This window comes from Phyllobates terribilis, unplaced genomic scaffold (assembly GCF_046119375.1).
Source record: "Phyllobates terribilis strain yellow unplaced genomic scaffold, ASM4611937v1 Scaffold_9__5_contigs__length_417890890, whole genome shotgun sequence".
NCBI lineage: Eukaryota > Metazoa > Chordata > Amphibia > Anura > Dendrobatidae > Phyllobates > Phyllobates terribilis.
The window spans coordinates 400,379,905-400,406,867 of NW_027362769.1; the positions used below are offsets into that span (position 1 = coordinate 400,379,905).

The 26,963-nt window shown below is 43.1% G+C and overlaps 1 protein-coding gene across 1 annotated transcript in view; it reads right to left on the reverse strand.

Annotated features, from left to right (window-relative positions):
* Positions 1-26,963, reverse strand: part of LOC141162620 (transmembrane protease serine 9-like) — a 231,740-nt gene that overhangs the window by 16,649 nt on the left and 188,128 nt on the right. Inside the window, exons 2-5 of the mRNA XM_073648895.1 lie at positions 9,001-9,190; positions 7,786-8,057; positions 2,619-2,788; positions 35-239 (exon numbers count right to left, since the gene is read on the reverse strand). Of these exons, the coding sequence (XP_073504996.1) occupies positions 35-239; positions 2,619-2,788; positions 7,786-8,057; positions 9,001-9,190 (837 nt within the window). The remainder of the gene's footprint in view (positions 1-34; positions 240-2,618; positions 2,789-7,785; positions 8,058-9,000; positions 9,191-26,963) is intronic.

Here is a 26,963-nt window from a genome sequence, read left to right on the forward strand (position 1 = left end):
AAGAAAGAGGACTAAGTGAACACCATCCCGTTACCTTTAGGCTTTGAAGTTGTTGCGGATATATTTAAAGGGTAAAATGTCACATCTGGCACGTAGCTCTGGATCCATGATGTATAGACCGGTACCAGGGTGTACACCCCAGGGCGATACAGTAGAGCACATCTGTCTCCCCAACTTACAACACCTGCTTGGTACCAGATGCCTTGGACTTTACACATTAGAGGTCCCCCGGAGTCCCCCTGGAAGACATCAATGTCCTCAACACGTCAACATTTAAAAACAATCAATATATGGAGATAAAATACTGAGGAATATTCCACCTGCGGAAGGTACAGAAGTATAAACTATAACCTAATGTCAAAAGGACATAAAAGCCCCAATAACAAACTGCCCTCTGTAGTCAGATCTCCCCTGGCTGCTATTTTGTGACGATCTTATGTTGTCACATTTCTTTTATTCTTTCGTTAATACTTTCCTATATTCTTTTTTACTGTAACCTCAGCTCTATATACATTTTCAAATAGCCTCGACCATAAGACGAGAGAGATCTTTTCCAAGTTTTCCTTACAAATTCGATAGAGAATGTGGAAACGTCCAGCAGCCTAACGATCCAGTGAAAGCTCCCGCGAGAGGAGGACTATCAGGACCAACAAAGCGTCTGCCGATATGATGCCTCACCATTCTCTCTACTCTTCCTCCTCTGTTGGTCTCGTACCAGGAGCTCGGGCTACAAGCATCAGAGCTGATTTCTCGCCTATTTTTTAGTGTACTTTCTGACTCTGTCTACCACTTTCCTTATTACAAAAGTGTTGGGTTTATAGGTTCTATCCAGTTAAACAGAAAATAGTCACAGACCAAGATAGAGAAGACAGGACTGAACGGAATCATAATACCCTAACTACTAAAAGGGTTTTCCCAAGGATTTGCAGAAAAGCCAAGAATGGAGCTCCGCAGAGACTCCTCTGATGGAGCTCCACTCCAACATTTTGTTATGCACACGCCCGGGCTAAGCGGCGTGTGCGTGTGATTGGTAGTGATTCCACTGGACCGTGCCGGAGAGTGAATGCCTGGAGGGGCGTGACTAAGTATTCACCCGATCCGACCAGGGTCGCACGACGGCATACGACGCCAGTGCACCAAGGAGGAACCGAGCAGAGGGACCAGGTGCTACTCCAGGACAGACCCCGGACACGGCTGTTGACCCACACAGGGGAATACAGGAACAGGCTGGTAGGCTGGCACACAGACTGGTGGGTATAGGCAGGCACGACTGGTATGCAGGCAGGCGGGTATGCAGGCAGGGGGGTAAAGGCAAGCACAGCTAGAGTGCAGACAGGGAGGCACTAGCAGGTAGGAACACAGGCGGCATAGGACCCAGTACACACCGGGACTAAGGAACAATACAGGCAGAGGGTTACAGGCAAGCACAGCTAGAGTGCAGACAAGGCTGAGCAGGGAGGACAGGGCTCTGTTCACACGGAACAGACAGGAAGGGAAAGACAAAGCCAGATACTCACACAGTACTTGCAGAGACAACAAGCAGGAGTTAGGTACGAGTTCAGACTCTGCAGAAAAAGGAAGGGAACGGACATAGAGGCAAAACAGGTAAAGGACAGGAGAGAGTTCAGACTGGAACTGAGTGTACGGAGGAGACCGACACTGCAGCGGGATACAGGAGCGGGTCCGGGAATACTGCCCCCAGAGAGGCAGGACGAACAGGCAAGGAGCGTGTCCAGACAGGACAGACAAGACACAGGAGCGGGTCCAGGCAATCGGCCCCTAGAAGGCGGGAGGAACAGGCCAGGAGCGTGCCCAGACAGGCCAGACAAGATACAGGAACGGGTCTAGGTAATCGGCCCCTAGAAGGCAGGAGGAACAGGCTAGGAGCGTGTTCAGACAGGACAGACAAGAGAACACAGAAAGGAGTCAGTTCAGACACGGGAGCTGATACCGCAAAGCAGGAGACATACAGGACTCAGTTCAGACACGGGAGCTGATACCGCAAAGCAGGAGACATACAGGACACAGTTCAGACACGGGAGCTGATACCGCAAAGCAGGAGACATACAGGACTCAGTTCAGACACGGGAACTGATACAAAAAGCAGGAGACAAGAGACGGGACCTGGCACCTTCAGAGTGCAAGCACACACTGAAGGAAACACTATGCTCAGGCAGGGATAGAAGGGAGCTGCTGAGCTATATACCAAGTGACAGACAGCAATAGGCTGAGGACGCACAAGGGGCGTGACCCACAGCAGGTACAAAAGGCAGGAAGTGATCGGGCGCCGCCCTTAAGCAGCAGAAACAGACACAAACAGACAGCATGGAGGGAAGCCAGAGAGACATTCTGGACAGGAGATCAAGTGCGCCCTCTTGCACAGTGGGAGATGGACCACCATGCAAGGACGCCGCCAGGTATGTTACACATTTTATTCATTGTCGAGCTGAGTATACGAACCAGCTATTTCTCAGGATTGATGGGAGTCAAAGTAGTTTGACCCCCAGTGATTAGAAAGTTATCCCTTTTCTTGGGAAAGTCCATTTGATGTCAGAAAGTCGGTAAGCAAACCCCTTTTCCTTTTGATGGATTATTTTACCAGAATATGGCGTTCTCACCTGACAAGAGTCTTTCCCTCCTTCGGTGTATCCAGCACATATCATGGTGTCATCCACTATAGTGTAAGAGCTGCTGATACCTGTGTTCCAGTGATACATTTCATCACACGTCTTATGATCCATCAGCGGCACCTTCACATTCTGCAGAGTGTTCGGATAGGGCAGACTCACTAATAAAATGAGCAGACAAAAGTCAGGAAATCACAGAATTATGCCTCGGCCTTCAATAAAATCTCTGAGATCTATGGGCTCCACAGCTTCTGGGGAAGGTCCTCCAGGAATCACAAGCATTTGTGCAGGACAATATATAATGCGTTGGCAAGCAGTGATCCAGATCCTCAGCTTCTATGTGACATGCAGAAGTAGTCCTGGTGCTTCAAAAGCATCCAGCAACTATTAGAAGTAACACAAGCACAGGAGACAGGAAGTGTTGAGCTCCAGAAGCATCCAGCAACTAGAGGGGTTAACACAGTCACAGGAGACAGGGAGTGTTTTAGCAGAGCTCCAGGAGGATTGTGGGGAACTTGTTATTGTAGTCTGGCTGAAGCCAAAGAGAAAGGTGGTGTGTTATCTGTATCTGACAGAAGACAACTGAACAGGACTCCAATCAGGAGAGAAACAAAACACAGGTCAGATAAACTCCCTGAACTAACAGTGCAGAGTATTATCGGGCAGGAAGATAAGGACTGGAAGGAATTGTGTCACATGGATCATCTCCCTCATCAAACCCTCCCCCCCATCATCTCTATGCAGGATAAAGAATGCTATGTACTATTGAATCCTTGTGAAGGAAAAGCCTGTGGTTGTATATACATAGAAGTGTGCTGGTAAGAGATCTGATCTGAGCTGAACTGTGCTACTGAAGAGACTGCCGTTACTGTACCAGCTTTAATAGACTGTACTGTGGTGAAGCCTGTTTCTTCAAAGATTTAAATGATACTGGTCGTACTTGAATGAACTCCACTGTTAAACTGTTGAAAAAGACTCCTGTCAGATATGTCTGGTCAGCAATTGCATCTATCGTGTGCCTGAGAGAAGCTGCAGCCTATGGTCTCCCTGAGTAACTGTTCACCCAGGATTCCGACGAATTCATGAAACCCGTCTCGCCCTAACTGAAACTAGCGTCGTGCGTGTAACATTGGTGGCCCGTACGGGGAGTCCTGAGTGGGAATTACGTGTATAGGGAGAAGAGGAAAAGTGTCTGGAGAAACACAGCAGCACAGCACCTCAATTCAACTCTGCTACACCAGTTAAAGGGGACCAGTCCTAAAGAAAACTCACTAGCAGCAATGGATGTGGAAATATAAATGGACAGAATTAGTGAGCTGGGACAGATTGGAGAGTGTAAACAGAAAGAGAGACTGTCTTATAGGAACTTGTTGCACCAGATCTATGCAGACTTACAGAAAGGCTACCAGCAAGATGAGATCGTTGAGGGGGCGGTGAAAGCAATCAGCCCAGGACCTCTGTAGTATGCTAGAAATGAAGAGTCAATTGACCTTGCAACAGCTGAAGATGATTTTAAAAGGGCACTATAAAGAAGAGATTTCTTCAGAATTGTTCCACCGACTTATTAACCTCTCATAGAAAAATAATGAATCACCCCAAAGTTTCTTGGTCAGAGCAATTGAACTGAAGGATAGACTGTTGTTTGCATCCAGAGATATAGAAGCGGAAGAGAAGTTTGTTGCTGGACTAGTCCAGAAGAAGTTCTTGAGATCATTGGGAATGGGGTTAATCAGCAAAGACAACAAGTTGCAGCTGAAACAGTACCTAGAAGGTCCTGGCATTCTGGGTGACGTCCTAATTGAAAAAAATAATGAGGCAGCTAGTTTGAAGTCAGAGAGCGAACAGAAGCTAAAGAGAGGCTCTGCATCTAAAATCACCAAAATGAGTCAACTGAAGTTGGAGACCCCAGGTGGCCAGTCCAAAGATCATCATGGAGACCCTCCACTGCCGCCTCCAAGAGGGAACCTTAAATCACCAACAAAAGAGAGGATCGCCAGCGCTGACTGGGAGGAAGTAATAGGAGAACTGCGAGCCGAGTTGATTGAGGTGAAAAAGCTGATTAGTTCCTGGCAAGAACCTGTATCCCTCAGACCCAGGAGTGGGTTCCAAAACAGAAGATAACAGGCTTGTGAAGCATGCCGTTCATCAAATCAGAGTACGGTGTGTGTCCACTGTCTAAGATGTGGTAAGGAAGGACATTATGCCAAAGAATGCCAATGGTCATGGTCGTTTAGGTTAAAAGACAGGAGGTTGCCAGTGCGACTGGTAACCGCGACACGGAGGAGGCCCCAGAAGAAAATCCAAATCCCACCAAACCCCAGAACGGCGCATGAGGTAAAACAGCTGCATCAGTACTATCCCCAAGTGTATTCCCGTCTATAACAGCTGCAAGAGAGACAGGGGCATCAATTACTTAATGCCCAGTGCGGAGGTCAAACGATGTACTCCTGGGAGGAGGATTCCTTGGTCAGTAAATACAGCCTCATCAGCCTAATCGGTGAAAGGTGCTTTATACAGTGCCAGCTAGATGGACTCCTGGTAAAAGCACTGTGGGACACAGGAGCCCAAGAGAGCCTTTTAAATGAAGAATGGAGAAGGCGCTACCTGCAACATACCTGCCTTCGGTCGCTAGAAGATCTCTTAGGTCCATTGGAACTCCACGGCAAAGCCGTCAACCAGACCAAAATCCCTTCATAGGCTGGGTGGAAGTGACTTTCCATCTGAGGGCCACGAAGAACAGCAACACCATTGAGCTGTTGGTACCTTTTCTCGTGACCAGTGATCAGAACGTGGCAGAGGATCCTATCTTGGGTTATAATGTAATCAGTGAGGTCATCACAAAACACAAGGCAGGGACGCTGGTGGTGGATGCAATGGCCACATCACTTGCCATACCCAATGCCGTGGCAGAAAATGTGATGCCTAGAGTAACGAAAGCACAGAATACAATGGACCTAAAAGAAGTCAAGATAGGCTGGTGCCCAGCCATCATCCCTGCAAACCAAATGGTGGGGGTGAGGTGTGGAGACCGGGTAGAAGCAGGAAGAAAAGTCCAGAAAAGACTGTTTGTGCCAAAAGACTCCTCAGAACTTCCAGACGGCCTAGTTCAAGGTGAGACTGTTCTTACAATGTCTACTGGTAGGTTTGCTCGAGTGACAGTACCAGTGATGAATACTACGAAACACAAAATTAGACTGGATCCAAAGACTGTGTTAGGTCCCATTGAAACCGTTAAAATGGTATATCCAGCCAGTGTGAGACCAGCCCAGGGGGTCTATTGTGAATTCAGTCTCCCCACCGAGAAACAGGAGTTGCCCAGGGGAGGAAATTGCACGACCCACCTCAGGGTCCTGGGATCCCCCAGTACACCTGGAACTGCTGAAGATATAGCGATAGCAAAACAGATGCTGAGAGAAGAGTGTCACGCATTCTCTAAAGATGACTTTAGGCTGTATCCCGTCATTGCAATTAAAAATCAATTTGAAAGACACGACCCCAGTAACCAGAAGTTACATGTCCGTGCCGAAACCATTACAACGTGAAGTGAAAGAGTATTTACAAGATTTAATCAACAGAGGTTGGGGCCAAAAGTCGAAGTCGTCTTATTCCTCTCATATAGTTTGTGTTAGGAAGAAGGACGGTACGTTGAGACTCTGCTGTGATTACTGGGAACTAAATCGAAAGTCAGTACCTGATCGGCACCCGATACCAAAGATTCAAAATATGCTGGTTCTCTGTCCTCGATCAGGGTAAGGCATACCATCAAGGGTTTGTTGAAGTGTCCAGTAGACCCTTCACAGCATTCATCACACCATGGGGATTATATGAGTGGATCCGCTTACCCTTTGGGCTCAGTTCAGCTCCAGCAGAATTCCAGAGGAGCATGGAGATATGTTTAGAAGGATTGAGGGATGATATCTGCCAGACGTACTTGAATGACAATGTGGTACACAGCAAAACCTTCCGGGAGCATGTTGAACACGTGAGGACCGTATTACAGCGGTATCAACAATTGGTCGGATTGACCAATTAAGACGAATGTCGAGGACAACATTCAAAAAGGAGGGAAGAGTGTGAAATGCAGAAGTAGTGCTGTTGCTTCAAAGTCATCCAGCAACTATTAGAAGTAACACAAGCACAGGAGACAGGAAGTGTTGTGCTCCAGAAGCATCCAACAACTAGAGGGGTTAATACAGTCACAGGAGACAGGGAGTGTTTTAGCAGAGCCCCAGGGGGATTGTGGGGAACTTGTTATTGTAGTCTGGCTGAAGCCGGAGAGGAAGGTGGTGTGTTATCTGTATCTGACAGAAGGCAACTGAACAGGACTCAGATCAGGAGAGAAACTAAATACAGGTCAGATAAACTCCCTGAACTAACAGTGCAGAGTATTATCGGGCAGGAAGGTAAGGACTGGAAGGGATAGTGTCACATGGATCATCTCCCTCATCAAACCCTCCCCCCTCCATCTCCATGCAGGATAAAGAATGATGTGTACTATTGTGTCCTTGTGAAGGAAAAGCCTGTGGTTGTGTATGCATAGAAGTGTGATGCTAAGAGATCTAATCTGTGCTGAACTGTGCTACTGAAAAGACTGTCGTTACTGTGCCTGCTTTAATAGACTGTACTGTGGTGAAGCCTGTTTCTTCAAATAATTAAATGGTACTGGTCGTACTTGAATAAACTCTACTGTTAAACTGTTGAAAAAGACTCTTGTCACATGTGTCTGGTCAACAATTGGATCTATCGTGCGCCTGAGAAAAGCTGCAGCCTATGGTCGCCCTGAGTAACTGTTCCCCCCGGATTCCAACGAATTCATGAAACCCATCTCGCCCTATCTGAACCTAGCGGAGTGCGTGTAACATCTACCAAAAGATGGCATCAAGTTAGAGCTCATGGCATTTGGTTGATTCATAAACAGCTGTATTTGTGAATTTGTGAAATAATAATTTTATCTTACTTATTGTATATAACCAAGAATTCAGATTGAAAATACGGAGCTGAGAAGATAAAACCAACTGCAAAAGTGTGACTACCACCACAGGTCCTGTCAGAAGGACAGCTTCCCTTCCTTGATTTTGATTTTGATGGACAAGTGTACCAGGGGTGCTGCCCTACTTTTGTACCTTCACTTTTTGGTGAAGGACTAAGCATCACTTACCATAATTATCTATATCTCCCCAGCCGGTGACCCAGCACTCCAGGCCATTGGGGAAGGTGACAGAGGCGGAGGGTAGGCAGATGGGCTGGATGTACTTGGTGTAGGAGACCGGACTGTCGAGCTTCACCAGAGCGATGTCCCATGTGTGAGCGGCACTTGTATAGTCCGGAGGTTTGTAAACAGAGTCTATCCTCTTCAAAACACTGTTCGGATTGTCCAGAGACAGAGTGTACGCGCCCAGTAGCACCTTAATGTTAGCAAGAGGGCGAATCCTGAAGAGTGACCAGAAATAAATATACCTATAAAATTCACAACTGATTACCAATGAGCAAGACTTTCTTCTGGATGATAATATTTTTTCTAGATTATACAAATAAAGGAGTACTCTAAGCTGGCGAGGGGTCACAGACTGGGAATTAATGAAAGCTGCAAGGTCCACAGCAGGACAGAGTATTTCAGGAGAGTTGTGTGATATTCATGTAGTAAGACAGACAGAAAGTCACATAGCAATGAGAGCATTTTCATCAGGAGTACAGAGAATTTCCCAAGAAGAAGAAAGTACATCTTTTGGGGGGTAGGGTCATAATGTGATACCTCTTCCTGCTTGACTTACAGCCTTTATGTTGTGGGACTTTAAGCGAAGGAGCGATCAGTAAAGCAGGGGTGGACTGAAGGAGCCATCAGTAAAGCAGGGGTGGGCTGAAGGAGCCATCAGTAAAGCAGGGGTGGGCCGAAGGAGCCATCAGTAAAGCAGGGGTGGGCCGAAGGAGCCATCAGTAAAGCAGGGGTGGGCCGAAGGAGCCATCAGTAAAGCAGGGGTGGGCCGAAGGAGCCATCAGTAAAGCAGGGGTGGGCCGAAGTAGCCATCAGTAAAGCAGGGGTGGGCCGAAGGAGCAATCAGTAAATCAGGGGTGGGCTGAAGGAGCCATCAGTAAAGCATGGGTAGGCCGAAGGAGCCATCAGTAAAGCAGGGGTGGGCTGAAGGAGCCATCAGTAAAGCAGGGGTGGGCCAAAGGAGTCACCAGTAAAGCAGGGGCAGGGTATAGAACTGGGGTGATAGAGGCTTCAGATCTACCATAGCTCTTCAGCCTCATTTAGATATCAAAGGCAGGAAGAAGCAGTGACAAGAAAGTCTTTATACGTTGATCTCTAATGATTCTGGGATTGTCAGTAATATGTGAAGCATCATAGATGAGATACATGTGGAAAACCTACGGTTTGAAGCAATGAGCGGCACTCAGCACCCACTGGCTGGAGATCAAGGATCCTCCACAGAAATTGCCGTCCTGATCCTGTATACTAGCCTGCCAGGGCCACTGTCCATCTACTGCATCAGTGCCACCAACGATCCGGCTGGAGAAGGCTGGAGACCCACACACCGACTGTGATGCGGAGGTGGACAAGGCTGGAGAAAAACAGAAAGAGAATCAATGATATAAGGCTTCTTCCCTAGAAGGAGACCAACATTGTTATAATAATTGTAATACATTTCTTCCTTATTTTAATAATCATTATTATATAGACTTTTAGAAGGTACAATACATACAGTGGAGGCCAAAAGTATTGGCACCCCTGCAATTCTGTCAGATAATACTGAGTTTCTTCCTGAAAATGATTGCAATCACAAATTCTTTGTTATTATTCTCTTCATTTAATTTGTCTTCAATGAAAAAACACAAAAATAATTGTCCTAAAGCCAAATTGGATATAATTCCACACCAAACCTAAAAAAGGGGGTGGACAAAAGTATTGGCACTGTTTGAAAAATCCTGTGATGCTTCTCTAATTGGTGTAATTAACAGCACCTGTAACTTACCTGTGGCACCTAACAGGTGTTGGCAATAACTAAATCACACTTGCAGCCAGTTAACATGGATTAAAGTTGACTCAACCTCTGTCCTGTGTCCTTGTGTGGACCACATTGAGCATGGAGAAAAGAAAGAAGACCAAAGAACTGTCTGAGGACTTGAGAAACCAAATTGTGAGGAAGCATGAGCAATCTCAAGGCTACAAGTCCATCTCCAAAGACCTGAATGTTCCTGTGTCTTCCGTGCGCAGTGTCATCAAGAAGCATAAAGCCCATGGCACTGTGGCTAACCTCCCTAGATGTGGACGGAAAAGAAAAATTGACGAGAGATTTCAACGCAAGATGGTGCGGATGGTGGATAAAGAACCTCGACTAACATCCAAACAAGTTCAAGCTGCCCTGCAGTCCGAGGGTACAACAGTGTCAACCCGTACTATCTGTCGGCATCTGAATGAAAAGAGACTGTATGGTAGGATACCCAGGAAGACCACACTTCTTACCCCGAGACATAAAAAGCCAGGCTGGAGTTTGCCAAAACTTACCTCAGAAAGCCTAAAACGTTTTGGAAGAATGTTCTCTGGTCAGATAAGACAAAAGTAGAGCTTTTTGGGAAAAAGCATCAACATAGAGTGTGCAGGAAAAAAAAGAGGCATTCAAAGAAAAGAACACGGTCCCTACAGTCAAACATGGCGGAGGTTCCCTGATGTTTTGGGGTTGCTTTGCTGCCTCTGGCACTGGACTGCTTGACCATGTGCATGGCATTATGAAGTCTGAAGACTACCAACAAATTTTGCAGCATAATGTAGGGCCCAGTGTGAGAAAGCTGGGTCTCCCTCAGAGGTCATGGGTCTTCCAGCAGGACAATGACCCAAAACACACTTCCAAAAGCACTGTAAAATGGTTTGAGAGATAGCACTGGAGACTTCTAAGGTGGCCAGCAATGAGTCCAGACCTGAATTCCATAGAACACCTGTGGAGAGATCTCAAAATGGCAGTTTGGAGAAGGCACCCTTCAAATATCAGGGACCTGGAGCAGTTTGCCAAAGAAGAATGGTCTACAATTCCAGCAGAGCATTGTAAGAAACTCATTGATGGTTACCGGAAGCGGTTGTTTGCAGTTATTTTGGCTAAAGGTTGTGCAACCAAGTATTAGGCTGAGGGTGCCAATACTTTTGTCCGGCCCATTTTTGGAGTTTTGTGTGAAATGATCAATGATTTGATTTTTGCTTCATTCTCTTTTGTGTTTTTTCCTTGCAACAAATTAAATGAAGATAATAAGACCAAAGAATTTGTGATTGCAATCATTTTCAGGAAGAAACTGAGTATTATCTGACAGAATTGCAGTGGTGCCAATACTTTTGGACACCACTGTATATACATATACATTAGACTCAGTCTTATATCTACTAATTATTATCTCTAAGTGAACATCTGTGGGTTTGTTGTTTAATTCCTTTCTAGTTAGCTGAAGTCTTCACTCACTCGTTAAAATGTAATAGTTAGAAGTTACAGCCAGATTATTTGACCTTCACATAACAGCTGCATTTCGTCTTCTGTATTTTCCTGTACTAGAATCATTATTATGACACGCCTTTATTTTTTACCTATATAACTGCCATGGAATGAAATGAGGGTAGACATTATGATTAAGCTAATGATTTGTTGGTTTTCATTTTGTCTCCATGCTGCATGATCAATATATAACAGATTATTTTATGAATTCAGGTGTGGATGATTTCTAATTGGTAAGGATTGGAAGAAAATTCCACTGACATTTTGGTGCATTGGCCGGGAATCCAACATCTTTCCCTCACCGGTGAGGACTGAAAAACCGTGCACGGGGGAATTCTGTAACTCTTTAAGTAAGTCCTCTGCCTTAAGATTAGGTGTCAAAAGAGGCATTGTCAGTTATCCCGGACTGAGGGAGAGTGAGGGATTTCGTATAGTCTAAGGATCTCTGGGAATCATCTATATCTGAATACGGGTAAGATCATTTAATTATAATCTTTATTATATTCGGTGATTTTGTTAATCCAGTATTAATGTTATTCTAGAAATTGCTTTGGGGACTGTGATTGTGAACATTGGCAATTGGAGTTGTAAAACTCCTGTAAATTGCAAAACTTCATAAATCTGATTGGAGTTTGTTAAGTTCCTGTAAGAAATTTCATAGAATGGGTACATAGCCAATGTGAGAAGGCACATCCGTGTGCACGTTAAACTTATCTAGATGGTGAGTGTCGAAGACCATCGGGGATTAAGGAATCCGCCGGATTAACCCATTATAAAATTAATTTTTACTGGTACTTTGTTTTTGTCTTCTGTAGTTTCTTGTATGTTGATTCCTGTTGAATTTGCTGCTTTCATTTGTTTGTTTTTGAAGAATTAAGACACCATAAATATATGTTTTATGTTACATATGAGACTCCTTGAATGATTTCTTGAGTGAATGTATAAGTATTGAAATATAAAATCCTGAGTGTATAAGGGAGTCCAATTAGGTGTAGTCGATAGTCATTTGTGGACTGGAGACAACTCATAGATTATTGTAACGTTTAAAACACCTAGGTCCACGCCATCTGATCCCTAATTAGAGAGTATTTGCTGTTGTGTTGTTATATGTGTTTTTCTTTTAATAACCCTGAGTGACTGAAACCTCCTCATTTAAAAAGTGGACGAAAAGTTAGATTTCATAGAATCATAGAATCATAGAATGGTAGAGTTGGAAGGGACCTCCTGGGTCATCTGGTCCAACCCCCTGCTCAAAGATTTGCAAAGTTAGACCTTATCACGATCACTGAGGAGTTAGTAGAGTCCGTGCCGGTGGTGCTCTGAAGACCTGATTTTAAGAACGGGAACGTCTCTGGAAATAAAGAGGCGGTGTCAATGGCCTTTCTCTCAGCACTTCAGGTCTAGGAGTACGAGGGAACTTTTGTCTCTTGTCTTACATGTTCTTCTTGTATAATATACATTGTTGACAATATATGTCTCTGACTAGCCCAGGGAGATGGGGATGACACGGTACCCGGGCCTTTTGCCTTGGGAATGTCGCGGTGGTCGGCTCCCGGGCCCGTACCCTGGGGTCACTCTTTTAAAAGGGGGTTGATAAATAGATGAAAGTTCGTGACGCCACCTGTGGTTTCTGGTGAGAATCACACTAGCGGCAGCTTGCCACGCTTCAACGATCTTATGGCGTCGGCACACCTTAAGCTCTAACTGAGCTTCAACTGAGTCTGGACTGTGCTACACTGCAGCTAACTCCTCTCAGGCACGTTCACTGCAGGAACTCTCTCAACAGACTGCACTGCCTAGCTCCACCTTCCCTATTTATATCCCTAACGGGCTCCCTCTGGTGGTGTGGGGTGGAAGGTGGAGGTGTGTGTATGCTGTGGGGGTCTCTTGTGGAGGAATCCTTCCATGCACACTACTAGGATCTATCATACCAAGCTCAGCTGGGCATCACAATGTCACCTGCAGTCCTATGTAACACCACAGATAACACAGTGATAATCTCTGAGTACAGATAATGTAGTAGATGTCACATGCAGTCCTATGTAACACCACAGATAACACAGTGATAATCTCTGAGTACAGATAATGTAGTAGATGTCACATGCAGTCCCATGTAACACCACAGATAACAGTGATAACTCTCTGAGTACAGATAATGTAGTAGATATCACCTGCAGTCCTATGTAACACCACAGATAACACAGTGATAACTCCCTGAGTACAGATAATGTAGTAGATGTCACCTGCAGTCCTATGTAACACCACAGATAACACAGTGATAACTCTGAGTACAGATAATGTAGCAGATGTCACCTGCAGTCCTATGTAACACCACATATAACGCAGTGATAACTCTTTGAGTACAGATAATGTAGTAGATGTCACCTGCAGTCCTATGTAACACCACAGATAACACAGTGATATCTCTCTGAGTACAGATAATGTAGTAGATGTCACCTGCAGTCCTATGCAACACCACAGATTACACAGTGATAACTCTCTGAGTACAGATAATGTAGTAGATGTCACCTGCAGTCCTATGCAACACCACAGATTACACAGTGATATCTCTCTGAGTACAGATAATGTAGTAGATATTACCTGCAGTCCTATGTAACACCACAGATAACACAGTGATAACTCTCTGAGTACAGATAATGTAGTAGATGTCACCCGCAGTCCTATGTAACACCACAGATAACACAGTGATATCTCTCTGAGTACAGATAATGTAGTAGATATTACCTGCAGTCCTATGTAACACCACAGATAACACAGTGATAACTCTCTGAGTACAGATAATGTAGTAGATGTCACCTGCAGTCCTATGTAACACCACAGATAACACAGGGATAACTCTCTGAGTACAGATAATGTAGTAGATGTCACCTGCAGTCCTATGTAACACTACAGATAACACAGTGATAACTCTCTGAGTACAGATAATGTAGTAGATGTCACCTGCAGTCCTATGTAACACCACAGATAACACAGTGATGACTCTCTGAGTACAGATAATGTAGTAGATGTCACCTGCAGTCCTATGTAACACCACCGATAACACAGTGATAACTCTCTGAGTACAGATAATGTAGTAGATGTCACCTGCAGTCCTATGTAACATCACAGATAACACAGTGATAACTCTCTGAGTACAGATCATGTAGTAGATGTCACCTGCAGTCCTATGTAACACCACAGATAACACAGTGATAACTCTCTGAGTACAGATAATGTAGTAGATGTCACCTGCAGTCCTATGTAACACCACAGATAACACAGGGATAACTCTCTGAGTACAGATAATGTAGTAGATGTCACCTGCAGTCCTATGTAACACTACAGATAACACAGGGATAACTCTCTGAGTACAGATAATGCAGTAGATGTCACCTGCAGTCCTATGTAACACTACAGATAACACAGTGATAACTCTCTGAGTACAGGTAATGTAGTAGATGTCACCTGCAGTCCTATGTAACACCACATATAACGCAGTGATAACTCTTTGAGTACAGATAATGTAGTAGATGTCACCTGCAGTCCTATGTAACACCACAGATAACACAGTGATAACTCGCTGAGTACAGATAATGTAGTAGATGTCACCCGCAGTCCTATGTAACACCACAGATAACACAGTGATAACTCTCTGAGTACAGATAATGTAGTAGATGTCACCAGCAGTCCTATGTAACACCACAGATAACACAGTGATAACTCTCTGAGTACAGATAATGTAATAGATGCCACCTGCAGTCCTATGTAACACCACAGATAACACAGTGATAACTCTCTGAGTACAGATAATGTAATAGATGCCACCTGCAGTCCTATGTAACACCACAGATAACACAGTGATGACTCTCTGAGTACAGATAATGTAGTAGATGTCACCTGCAGTCCTATGTAACACCACAGATAACACAGTGATAACTCTCTGAGTACAGATAATGTAGATGTCACCTGCAGTCCTATGTAACACCACAGATAACACAGTGATATCTCTCTGAGTAGAGATAATGTAGTAGATGTCACCCGCAGTCCTATGTAACACCACAGATAACACAGTGATAACTCTCTGAGTACAGATAATGTAGATGTCACCTGCAGTCCTATGTAACACCACAGATAACACTGTGATAACTCTCTGAGTACAGATAATGTAGATGTCACCTGCAGTCCTATGTAACACCACAGATTACACAGTGATATCTCTCTGAGTACAGATAATGTAGTAGATGTCACCTGCAGTCCTATGCAACACCACAGATTACACAGTGATATCTCTCTGAGTACAGATAATGTAGTAGATGTCACCTGCAGTCCTATGTAACACCACAGATAACACAGTGATAATTCTCTGAATACAGATAATGTAGTAGATGTCACCTGCAGTCCTATGTAACACCACAGATAACACAGTGATAACTCTCTGAGTACAGATAATGTAGTAGATGTCACCTGCAGTCCTATGTAACACCACAGATAACACAGTGATAACTCTCTGAGTACAGATAATGTAGTAGATGTCACCTGCAGTCCTATGTAACACCACAGATAACACAGGGATAACTGTCTGAGTACAGATAATGTAGTAGATGTCACCTGCAGTCCTATGTAACACCACAGATAACACAGTGATATCTCTCTGAGTAGAGATAATGTAGTAGATGTCACCCGCAGTCCTATGTAACACCACAGATAACACAGTGATAACTCTCTGAGTATAGATAATGTAGTAGATGTCACCTGCAGTCCTATGTAACACCACAGATAACACAGTGATAACTCTCTGAGTATAGATAATGTAGTAGATGTCACCTGCAGTCCTATGTAACACCACAGATAACACAGTGATAACTCTCTGAGTATAGATAATGTAGTAGATGTCACCTGCAGTCCTATGTAACACCACAGATAACACAGTGATAACTCTCTGAGTATAGATAATGTAGTAGATGTCACCTGCAGTCCTATGTAACACCACAGGTAACACAGTGATAACTCTCTGAGTACAGATAATGTAGTAGATGTCACCTGCAGTCCTATGTAACACCACAGATAACACAGTGATAACTCTGTGAGCACAGATAATGTAGTAGATCTCACCCGCAGTCCTATGTAACACCACAGATAACACAGTGATGACTCTCTGAGTACAGATAATGTAGTAGATGTCACCTGCAGTCCTATGTAACACCACAGGCAACACAGTGATAACTCCCTGAGTACAGATAATGTAGTAGATGTCACCTGCAGTCCTATGTAACACCACAGACAACACAGTGATAACTCTCTGAGTACAGATACTGTAGTAGATGTCACCTGCAGTCCTATGTAACACCACGGATAACACAGTGATAACTCTCTGAGTACAGATAATGTAGTAGATGTCACCTGCAGTCCTATGTAACACCACAGATAACAGTGATAACTCTCTGAGTGCAGATCATGTAGTAGATGTCACCTGCAGTCCTATGTAACACCACAGATAACACAGTGATAACTCTCTGAGTGCAGATAATGTAGTACATGTCACCCGCAGTCCCATGTAACACCACAGATAACACAGTGATAACTCTCTGAGTACAGATAATGTAGTAGATGTCACCTGCAGTCCTATGTAACACCACAGATAACACAGTGATAACTCTCTGAGCACAGATAATGTTGTAGATGTCACCCGCAGTCCTATGTAACACCACAGATAACACAGTGATAACTCTCTGAGTACAGATAATGTAGTAGATGTCACCTGCAGTCCTATGTAACACCACAGACAACACAGTGATAACTCTCTGAGTACAGATAATGTAGTAGATGTCACCTGCAGTCCTATGTAACACCACAGATAACACAGTGATATCTCTGAGTACAGATAATGTAGTAGATGTCACCTGCAGTCCTATGTAACACCTCAGATAACACAGTGATAACTCGCTGAGTACAGATAATGTAGTAGATGTCACCTGCAGTCCTATGTAACACCTCAGATAACACAGTGATAACTCTCTGAGTACAGATAATATAGTAGATGTCACCTGCAGTCCTATGTAACACCACAGATAACACAGTGATGACTCTCTGAGTACAGATAAAGTAGTAGATGTCACCTGCAGTCCTATGTAACACCACAGATAACACAGTGATAACTCGCTGAGTACAGATAATGTAGTAGATGTCACCTGCAGTCCTATGTAACACCACAGATAACACAGTGATAACTCTCTGAGTACAGATAATGTAGTAGATGTCACCTGCAGTCCTATGTAACACCTCAGATAACACAGTGATAACTCTCTGAGTACAGATAATATAGTAGATGTCACCTGCAGTCCTATGTAACACCACAGATAACACAGTGATGACTCTCTGAGTACAGATAAAGTAGTAGATGTCACCTGCAGTCCTATGTAACACCACAGATAACACAGTGATAACTCCCTGAGTACAGATAATTTAGTAGATGTTACCTGCAGTCCTATGTAACACAACAGATAACACAGTGATAACTCTCTGAGTGCAGATAATGTAGTAGATGTCACCCGCAGTCCTATGTAACACCACAGATAACACAGTGATATCTCTCTGAGTACAGATAATGTAGTAGATGTCACCTGCAGTCCCATGTAACACCACAGATAACACAGTGATAACTCTCTGAGCACAGATAATGTAGTAGATGTCACCTGCAGTCCTATGTAACACCACAGATAACACAGTGATAACTCTCTGAGTACAGATAATGTAGTAGATGTCACCTGCAGTCCTATGTAACACCACAGATAACACAGTGATAACTCTCTGAGTACAGATAATGTAGTAGATGTCAGCTGCAGTCCTATGTAACACCACAGATAACACAGTGATAACTCTGAGTACAGATAATGTAGTAGATGTCACCTGCAGTCCTATGTAACACCACAGATAACACAGTGATAACTCTCTGAGCACAGATAATGTAGTAGATGTCACCTGCAGTCCCATGTAACACCACAGATAACACAGTGATAACTCTCTGAGCACAGATAATGTAGTAGATGTCACCTGCAGTCCTATGTAACACCACAGATAACACAGTGATAACTCTCTGAGCACAGATAATGTAGTAGATGTCACCTGCAGTCCCATGTAACACCACAGATAACACAGTGATAACTCTCTGAGCACAGATAATGTAGTAGATGTCACCTGCAGTCCCATGTAACACCACAGATAACACAGTGATAACTCTCTGAGTACAGATAATGTAGTAGATGTCACCTGCAGTCCCATGTAACACCACAGATAACACAGTGATAACTCTCTGAGCACAGATAATGTAGTAGATGTCACCTGCAGTCCTATGTAACACCACAGATAACACAGTGATAACTCTCTGAGTACAGATAATGTAGTAGATGTCACCTGCAGTCCTATGTAACACCACAGATAACACAGTGATAACTCGCTGAGTACAGATAATGTAGTAGATGTCACCTGCAGTCCTATGCAACACCACAGATAACACAGTGATAACTCTCTGAGTACAGATAATGTAGTAGATGTTACCTGCAGTCCTATGTAACACCACACATAACACAGTGATGACTCTCTGAGTACAGATAATATAGTAGATGTCACCTGCAGTCCTATGTAACACCTCAGATAACACAGTGATAACTCTCTGAGTACAGATAATGTAGTAGATGTCACCTGCAGTCCTATGTAACACCACAAATAACACAGTGATGACTCTCTGAGTACAGATAATGTAGTAGATGTCACCTGCAGTCCTATGTAACACCACAGATAACACAGTGATAACTCGCTGAGTACAGATAATGTAGTAGATGTCACCTGCAGTCCTATGTAACACCTCAGATAACACAGTGATAACTCTCTGAGTACAGATAATGTAGTAGATGTCACCTGCAGTCCTATGTAACACCACAGATAACACAGTGATGACTCTCTGAGTACAGATAATGTAGTAGATGTCACCTGCAGTCCTATGTAACACCTCAGATAACACAGTGATAACTCTCTGAGTACAGATAATGTAGTAGATGTCACCTGCAGTCCTATGTAACACCACAGATAACACAGTGATAACTCTCTGAGTACAGATAAAGTAGTAGATGTCACCTGCAGTCCTATGTAACACCACAGATAACACAGTGATAACTCCCTGAGTACAGATAATGTAGTAGATGTCACCTGCAGTCCTATGTAACACCACAGACAACACAGTGATAACTCTCTGAGTACAGATAATGTAGTAGATGTCACCTGCAGTCCTATGTAACACCACGGATAACACAGTGATAACTCTCTGAGTACAGATCATGTAGTAGATGTCACCTTCAGTCCTATGTAACACCACAGATAACACAGTGATAACTCTGAGTACAGATAATGTAGTAGATGTCACCTGCAGTCCCATGTAACACCACAGATAACACAGTGATAACTCTCTGAGTACATATAATGTAGTAGATGTCACCTGCAGTCCTATGTAACACCACATATAACACAGTGATAACTCTCTGAGTACAGATAATGTAGTAGATGTCACCTGCAGTCCTATGTAACACCACAGATAACACAGTGATACCTCTCTGAGTACAGATAATGTAGTAGATGTCACCTGCAGTCCTATGTAACACCACAGATAACACAGTGATAACTCTCTGAGTTCAGATAATGTAGTAGATGTCACCTGCAGTCCTATGTAACACCACAGATAACACAGTGATAACTCTCTGAGTACAGATAATGTAGTAGATGTCAGCTGCAGTCCTATGTAACACCACAGATAACACAGTGATAACTCTCTGAGTTCAGATAATGTAGTAGATGTCACCTGCAGTCCTATGTAACACCACAGATAACACAGTGATAACTCTGAGTACAGATAATGTAGTAGATGTCACCTGCAGTCCCATGTAACACCACAGATAACACAGTGATAACTCTCTGAGCACAGATAATGTAGTAGATGTCACCTGCAGTCCTATGTAACACCACAGATAACACAGTGATATCTCTCTGAGTACAGATAATGTAGTAGATGTCACCTGCAGTCCTATGTAACACCACAGATAACACAGTGATAACTCTCTGAGTACAGATAATGTAGTAGATGTCACCCGCAGTCCTATGTAACACAACAGATAGCACAATGATAACTCTCTGAGTACAGATAATGTAGTAGATGTCACCTGCAGTCCCATGTAACACCACAGATAACACAGTGATATCTCTCTGAGTACAGATAATGTAGTAGATGTCACCTGCAGTCCTATGTAACACCACAGATAACACAGTGATAACTCTCTGAGTACAGATAATGTAGTAGATGTCACCTGCAGTCCTATGTAACACCACAGATAACACAGTGATATCTCTCTGAGCACAGATAATGTAGTAGATGTCACCCGCAGTCCTATGTAACACCACAGATAACACAGTGATAACTCGCTGAGTACAGATAATGTAGTAGATGTCACCTGCAGTCCTATGTAACACCTCAGATAACACAGTGATAACTCTCTGAGTACAGATAATGTAGTAGATGCCACCTGCAGTCCTATGTAACACCACAAATAACACAGTGATGACTCTCTGAGTACAGATAATGTAGTAGATGTCACCTGCAGTCCTATGTAACACCACAGATAACACAGTGATAACTCGCTGAGTACAGATAATGTAGTAGATGTCACCTGCAGTCCTATGTAACACCTCAGATAACACAGTGATAACTCTCTGAGTACAGATAATGTAGTAGATGTCACCTGCAGTCCTATGTAACACCACAAATAACACAGTGATGACTCTCTGAGTACAGATAATGTAGTAGATGTCACCTGCAGTCCTATGTAACACCACAGATAACACAGTGATAACTCGCTGAGTACAGATAATGTAGTAGATGTCACCTGCAGTCCTATGTAACACCACAAATAACACAGTGATGACTCTCTGAGTACAGATAATGTAGTAGATGTCACCTGCAGTCCTATGTAACACCACAGATAACACAGTGATAACTCTCTGAGTACAGATAATGTAGTAGATGTCACCTGCAGTCCTATGTAACACCACAAATAACACAGTGATGACTCTCTGAGTACAGATAATGTAGTAGATGTCACCTGCAGTCCTATGTAACACCACAGATAACACAGTGATAACTCGCTGAGTACAGATAATGTAGTAGATGTCACCTGCAGTCCTATGTAACACCTCAGATAACACAGTGATAACTCTCTGAGTACAGATAATGTAGTAGATGTCACCTGCAGTCCTATGTAACACCACAGATAACACAGTTCTAACTCCCTGAGTACAGATAATGTAGTAGATGTCACCTGCAGTCCTATGTAACACCACAGACAACACAGTGATAACTCTCTGAGTACAGATAATGTAGTAGATGTCACCTGCAGTCCTATGTAACACCACGGATAACACAGTGATAACTCTCTGAGTACAGATCATGTAGTAGATGTCACCTGCAGTCCTATGTAACACCACAGATAACACAGTGATAACTCTGAGTACAGATAATGTAGTAGATGTCACCTGCAGTCCCATGTAACACCACAGATAACACAGTGATAACTCTCTGAGTACATATAATGTAGTAGATGTCACCTGCAGTCCTATGTAACACCACATATAACACAGTGATAACTCTCTGAGTACAGATAATGTAGTAGATGTCACCTGCAGTCCTATGTAACACCTCAGATAACACAGTGATAACTCTCTGAGTTCAGATAATGTAGTAGATGTCACCTGCAGTCCTATGTAACACCACAGATAACACAGTGATAACTCTCTGAGTACAGATAATGTAGTAGATGTCAGCTGCAGTCCTATGTAACACCACAGATAACACAGTGATAACTCTGAGTACAGATAATGTAGTAGATGTCACCTGCAGTCCCATGTAACACCACAGATAACACAGTGATAACTCTCTGAGTACAGAAAATGTAGTAGATGTCACCTGCAGTCCTATGTAACACCACAGATAACACAGTGATAACTCTCTGAGTGCAGATAATGTAGCAGATGTCACCTGCAGTCCTATGTAACACCACAGATAACACAGTGATGACTCTCTGAGTACAGATAATGTAGTAGATGTCACCTGCAGTCCTATGTAACACCACAGATAACACAGTGATGACTCTCTGAGTACAGATAATGTAGTAGATGTCACCTGCAGTCCTATGTAACACCACAGATAACAATGTGATAACTCTCTGAGTACAGATAATGTAGTAGATGTCACCTGCAGTCCCATGTAACACCACAGATAACAGTGATAACTCTCTGAGTACAGATAATGTAGTAGATGTCACCTGCAGTCCTATGTAACACCACAGATAACACAGTGATAACTCTCTGAGTACAGATAATGTAGTAGATGTCACCTGCAGTCCTATGTAACGCCACAGATAACACAGTGATAACTCTCTGAGTACAGATAATGTAGTAGATGTCACCTGCAGTCCTATGTAACACCACAGATAACACAGTGATAACTCTCTGAGCACAGATAATGTAGTAGATGTCACCTGCAGTCCTATGTAACACCACAGATAACACAGTGATAACTCTCTGAGTACAGATAATGTAGTAGATGTCACCTGCAGTCCTATGTAACACCACAGATAACACAGTGATAACTCTCTGAGTACAGATAATGTAGTAGATGTCACCTGCAGTCCTATGTAACACCACAGATAACACAGTGATAACTCTCTGAGCGCAGATAATGTAGTAGATGTCACCTGCAGTCCTATGTAACACCACAGATAACACAGTGATAACTCTCTGAGTACAGATAATGTAGTAGATGTCACCTGCAGTCCTATGTAACACCACAGATAACACAGTGATAACTCGCTGAGTACAGATAATGTAGTAGATGTCACCTGCAGTCCTATGTAACACCACAGATAACACAGTCATAACTCTCTGAGTACAGATAATGTAGTAGATGTTACCTGCAGTCCTATGTAACACCACAGATAACACAGTGATGACTCTCTGAGTACAGATAATGTAGTAGATGTCACCTGCAGTCCTATGTAACACCACAGATAACACAGTGATAACTCTCTGAGTACAAATAATGTAGTAGATGTCACCTGCAGTCCTATGTAACACCACAGATAACACAGTGACAACTCTTTGAGTACAGATAATGTAGTAGATGTCATCTGCAGTCCTATGTAACACCATAGATAACACAGTGATAACTCGCTGAGTACAGATAATGTAGTAGATGTCACCTGCAGTCCTATGTAACACCTCAGATAACACAGTGATAACTCGCTGAGTACAGATAATGTAGTAGATGTCACCTGCAGTCCTATGTAACACCTCAGATAACACAGTGATAACTCTCTGAGTACAGATAATGTAGTAGATGTCACCTGCAGTCCTATGTAACACCACAGATAACACAGTGATGACTCTCTGAGTACAGATAATGTAGTAGATGTCACCTGCAGTCCTATGTAACACCACAGATAACACAGTGATAACTCCCTGAGTACAGATAATGTAGTAGATGTCACCTGCAGTCCTATGTAACACCACAGACAACACAGTGATAACTCTCTGAGTACAGATCATGTAGTAGATGTCACCTGCAGTCCTATGTAACACCACAGATAACACAGTGATAACTCTCTGAGTACAGATAATGTAGTAGATGTCACCTGCAGTCCTATGTAACACCACAGATAACACAGTGATAACTCTCTGAGTACAGATAATGTAGTAGATGTCACCTGCAGTCCTATGTAACACCACGGATAACACAGTGATAACTCTCTGAGTACAGATAATGTAGTAGATGTCACCTGCAGTCCTATGTAACACCACAGATAACACAGTGATAACTCTCTGAGTACAGATCATGTAGTAGATGTCACCTGCAGTCCTATGTAACACCACAGATAACACAGTGATAACTCTCTGAGTACAGATAATGTAGTAGATGTCACCTGCAGACCTATGTAACACCACAGATAACACAGTGATAACTCTCTGAGTACAGATAATGTAGTAGATGTCACCTGCAGTCCTATGTAACACCACAGATAACACAGTGATAACTCTCTGAGTACAGAAAATGTAGTAGATGTTACCTGCAGTCCTATGTAACACCACAGATAACACAGTGATAACTCTCTGAGTGCAGATATTGTAATACATGTCACCTGCAGTCCCATGTAACACCACAGATAACACAGTGATAACTCTCTGAGTACAGATAATGTAGTAGATGTCACCTGTAGTCCTATGTAACACCACAGATAACAAAGTGATAACTCTCTGAGTACAGATCATGTAGTAGATGTCACCTGCAGTCCTATGTAACACCACAGATAACACAGTGATAACTCTCTGAGTACAGATAATGTAGTAAATGTCACCTGTAGTCCTATGTAACACCACGGATAACATAGTGATAACTCTCTGAGTACAGATCATGTAGTAGATGTCACCTGCAGTCCTATGTAACACCACAGATAACACAGTGATAACTCTCTGAGTACAGAAAATGTAGTAGATGTCACCTGCAGTCCTATGTAACTCCACAGATAACACAGTGATAACTCCCTGAGTACAGATAATGTAGTAGATGTCACCTGCAGTCCTATGTAACACCACAGATAACACAGTGATAACTCTCTGAGTACAGATAATGTAGTAGATGTTACCTGCAGTCCTATGTAACACCACAGATAACACAGTGATGACTCTCTGAGTACAGATAATGTAGTAGATGTCACCCGCAGTCCTATGTAACACCACAGATAACACAGTGATAACTCTCTGAGTACAGATAATGTAGTAGATGTCACCCGCAGTCCTATGTAACACCACAGATAACACAGTGATAACTCGCTGAGTACAGATAATGTAGTAGATGTCACCTGCAGTCCTATGTAACACCACAGATAACACAGTGATAACTCCCTGAGTACAGATAATGTAGTAGATGTCACCTGCAGTCCTATGTAACACCACAGATAACACAGTGATAACTCTCTGAGTACAGATAATGTAGTAGATGTTACCTGCAGTCCTATGTAACACCACAGATAACACAGTGATGACTCTCTGAGTACAGATAATGTAGTAGATGTCACCTGCAGTCCTATGTAACACCTCAGATAACACAGTGATAACTCTCTGAGTACAGATAATGTAGTAGATGTCACCTGCAGTCCTATGTAACACCACAGATAACACAGTGATGACTCTCTGAGTACAGATAATGTAGTAGATGTCACCTGCAGTCCTATGTAACACCACAGATAACACAGTGATAACTCTCTGAGTGCAGATAATGTAGTACATGTCACCTGCAGTCCCATGTAACACCACAGATAACACAGTGATAACTCTCTGAGTACAGATAATATAGTAGATGTCACCCGCAGTCCTATGTAACACCACAGATAACACAGTGATAACTCTCTGAGTACATATAATGTAATAGATGTCACCTGCAGTCCCATGTAACACCACAGATAACACAGTGATAACTCTCTGAGTACAGATAATATAGTAGATGTCACCCGCAGTCCTATGTAACACCACAGATAACACAGTGATATCTCTCTGAGTACATATAATGTAATAGATGTCACCTGCAGTCCTATGTAACACCACAGATAACACAGTGATAACTCTCTGTGTACAGATAATGTAGTAGATGTCACCTGCAGTCCTATGTAACACCACAGATAACACAGTGACAACTCTGAGTACAGATAATGTAGTAGATGTCACCTGCAGTCCTATGTAACACCACAGATAACACAGTGATAACTCTCTGAGTACAGATAATGTAGTAGATGTCACCTGCAGTCCTATGTAACGCCACAGATAACACAGTGATAACTCTGAGTACAGATAATGTAGTAGATGTCACCTGCAGTCCCATGTAACACGACAGATAACACAGTGATAACTCTCTGAGCGCAGATAATGTAGTAGATGTCACCTGCAGTCCTATGTAACACCACAGATAACACAGTGATAACTCTCTGAGTACAGATAATGTAGCAGATGTCACCTGCAGTCCTATGTAACACCACAGATAACACAGTGATGACTCTCTGAATACAGATAATGTAGTAGATGTCACCTGCAGTCCTATGTAACACCACAGACAACACAGTGATAACTCTCTGAGTACAGATAATGTAGTAGATGTCACCTGCAGTCCTATGTAACACCACAGATAACACAGTGATAACTCTCTGAGTACAGATAATGTAGTAGATGTCACCTGCAGTCCTATGTAACACCACAGATAACACAGTGATAACTCGCTGAGTACAGATAATGTAGTAGATGTCACCTGCAGTCCTATGTAACACCACAGATAACACAGTGATAACTCTCTGAGTACAGATAATGTAGTAGATGTTACCTGCAGTCCTATGTAACACCACAGATAACACAGTGATGACTCTCTGAGTACAGATAATGTAGTAGATGTCACCTGCAGTCCTATGTAACACCTCAGATAACACAGTGATAACTCTCTGAGTACAAATAATGTAGTAGATGTCACCTGCAGTCCTATGTAACACCACAGATAACACAGTGATAACTCTCTGAGTACAGATAATGTAGTAGATGTCATCTGCAGTCCTATGTAACACCATAGATAACACAGTGATAACTCGCTGAGTACAGATAATGTAGTAGATGTCACCTGCAGTCCTATGTAACACCTCAGATAACACAGTGATAACTCGCTGAGTACAGATAATGTAGTAGATGTCACCTGCAGTCCTATGTAACACCTCAGATAACACAGTGATAA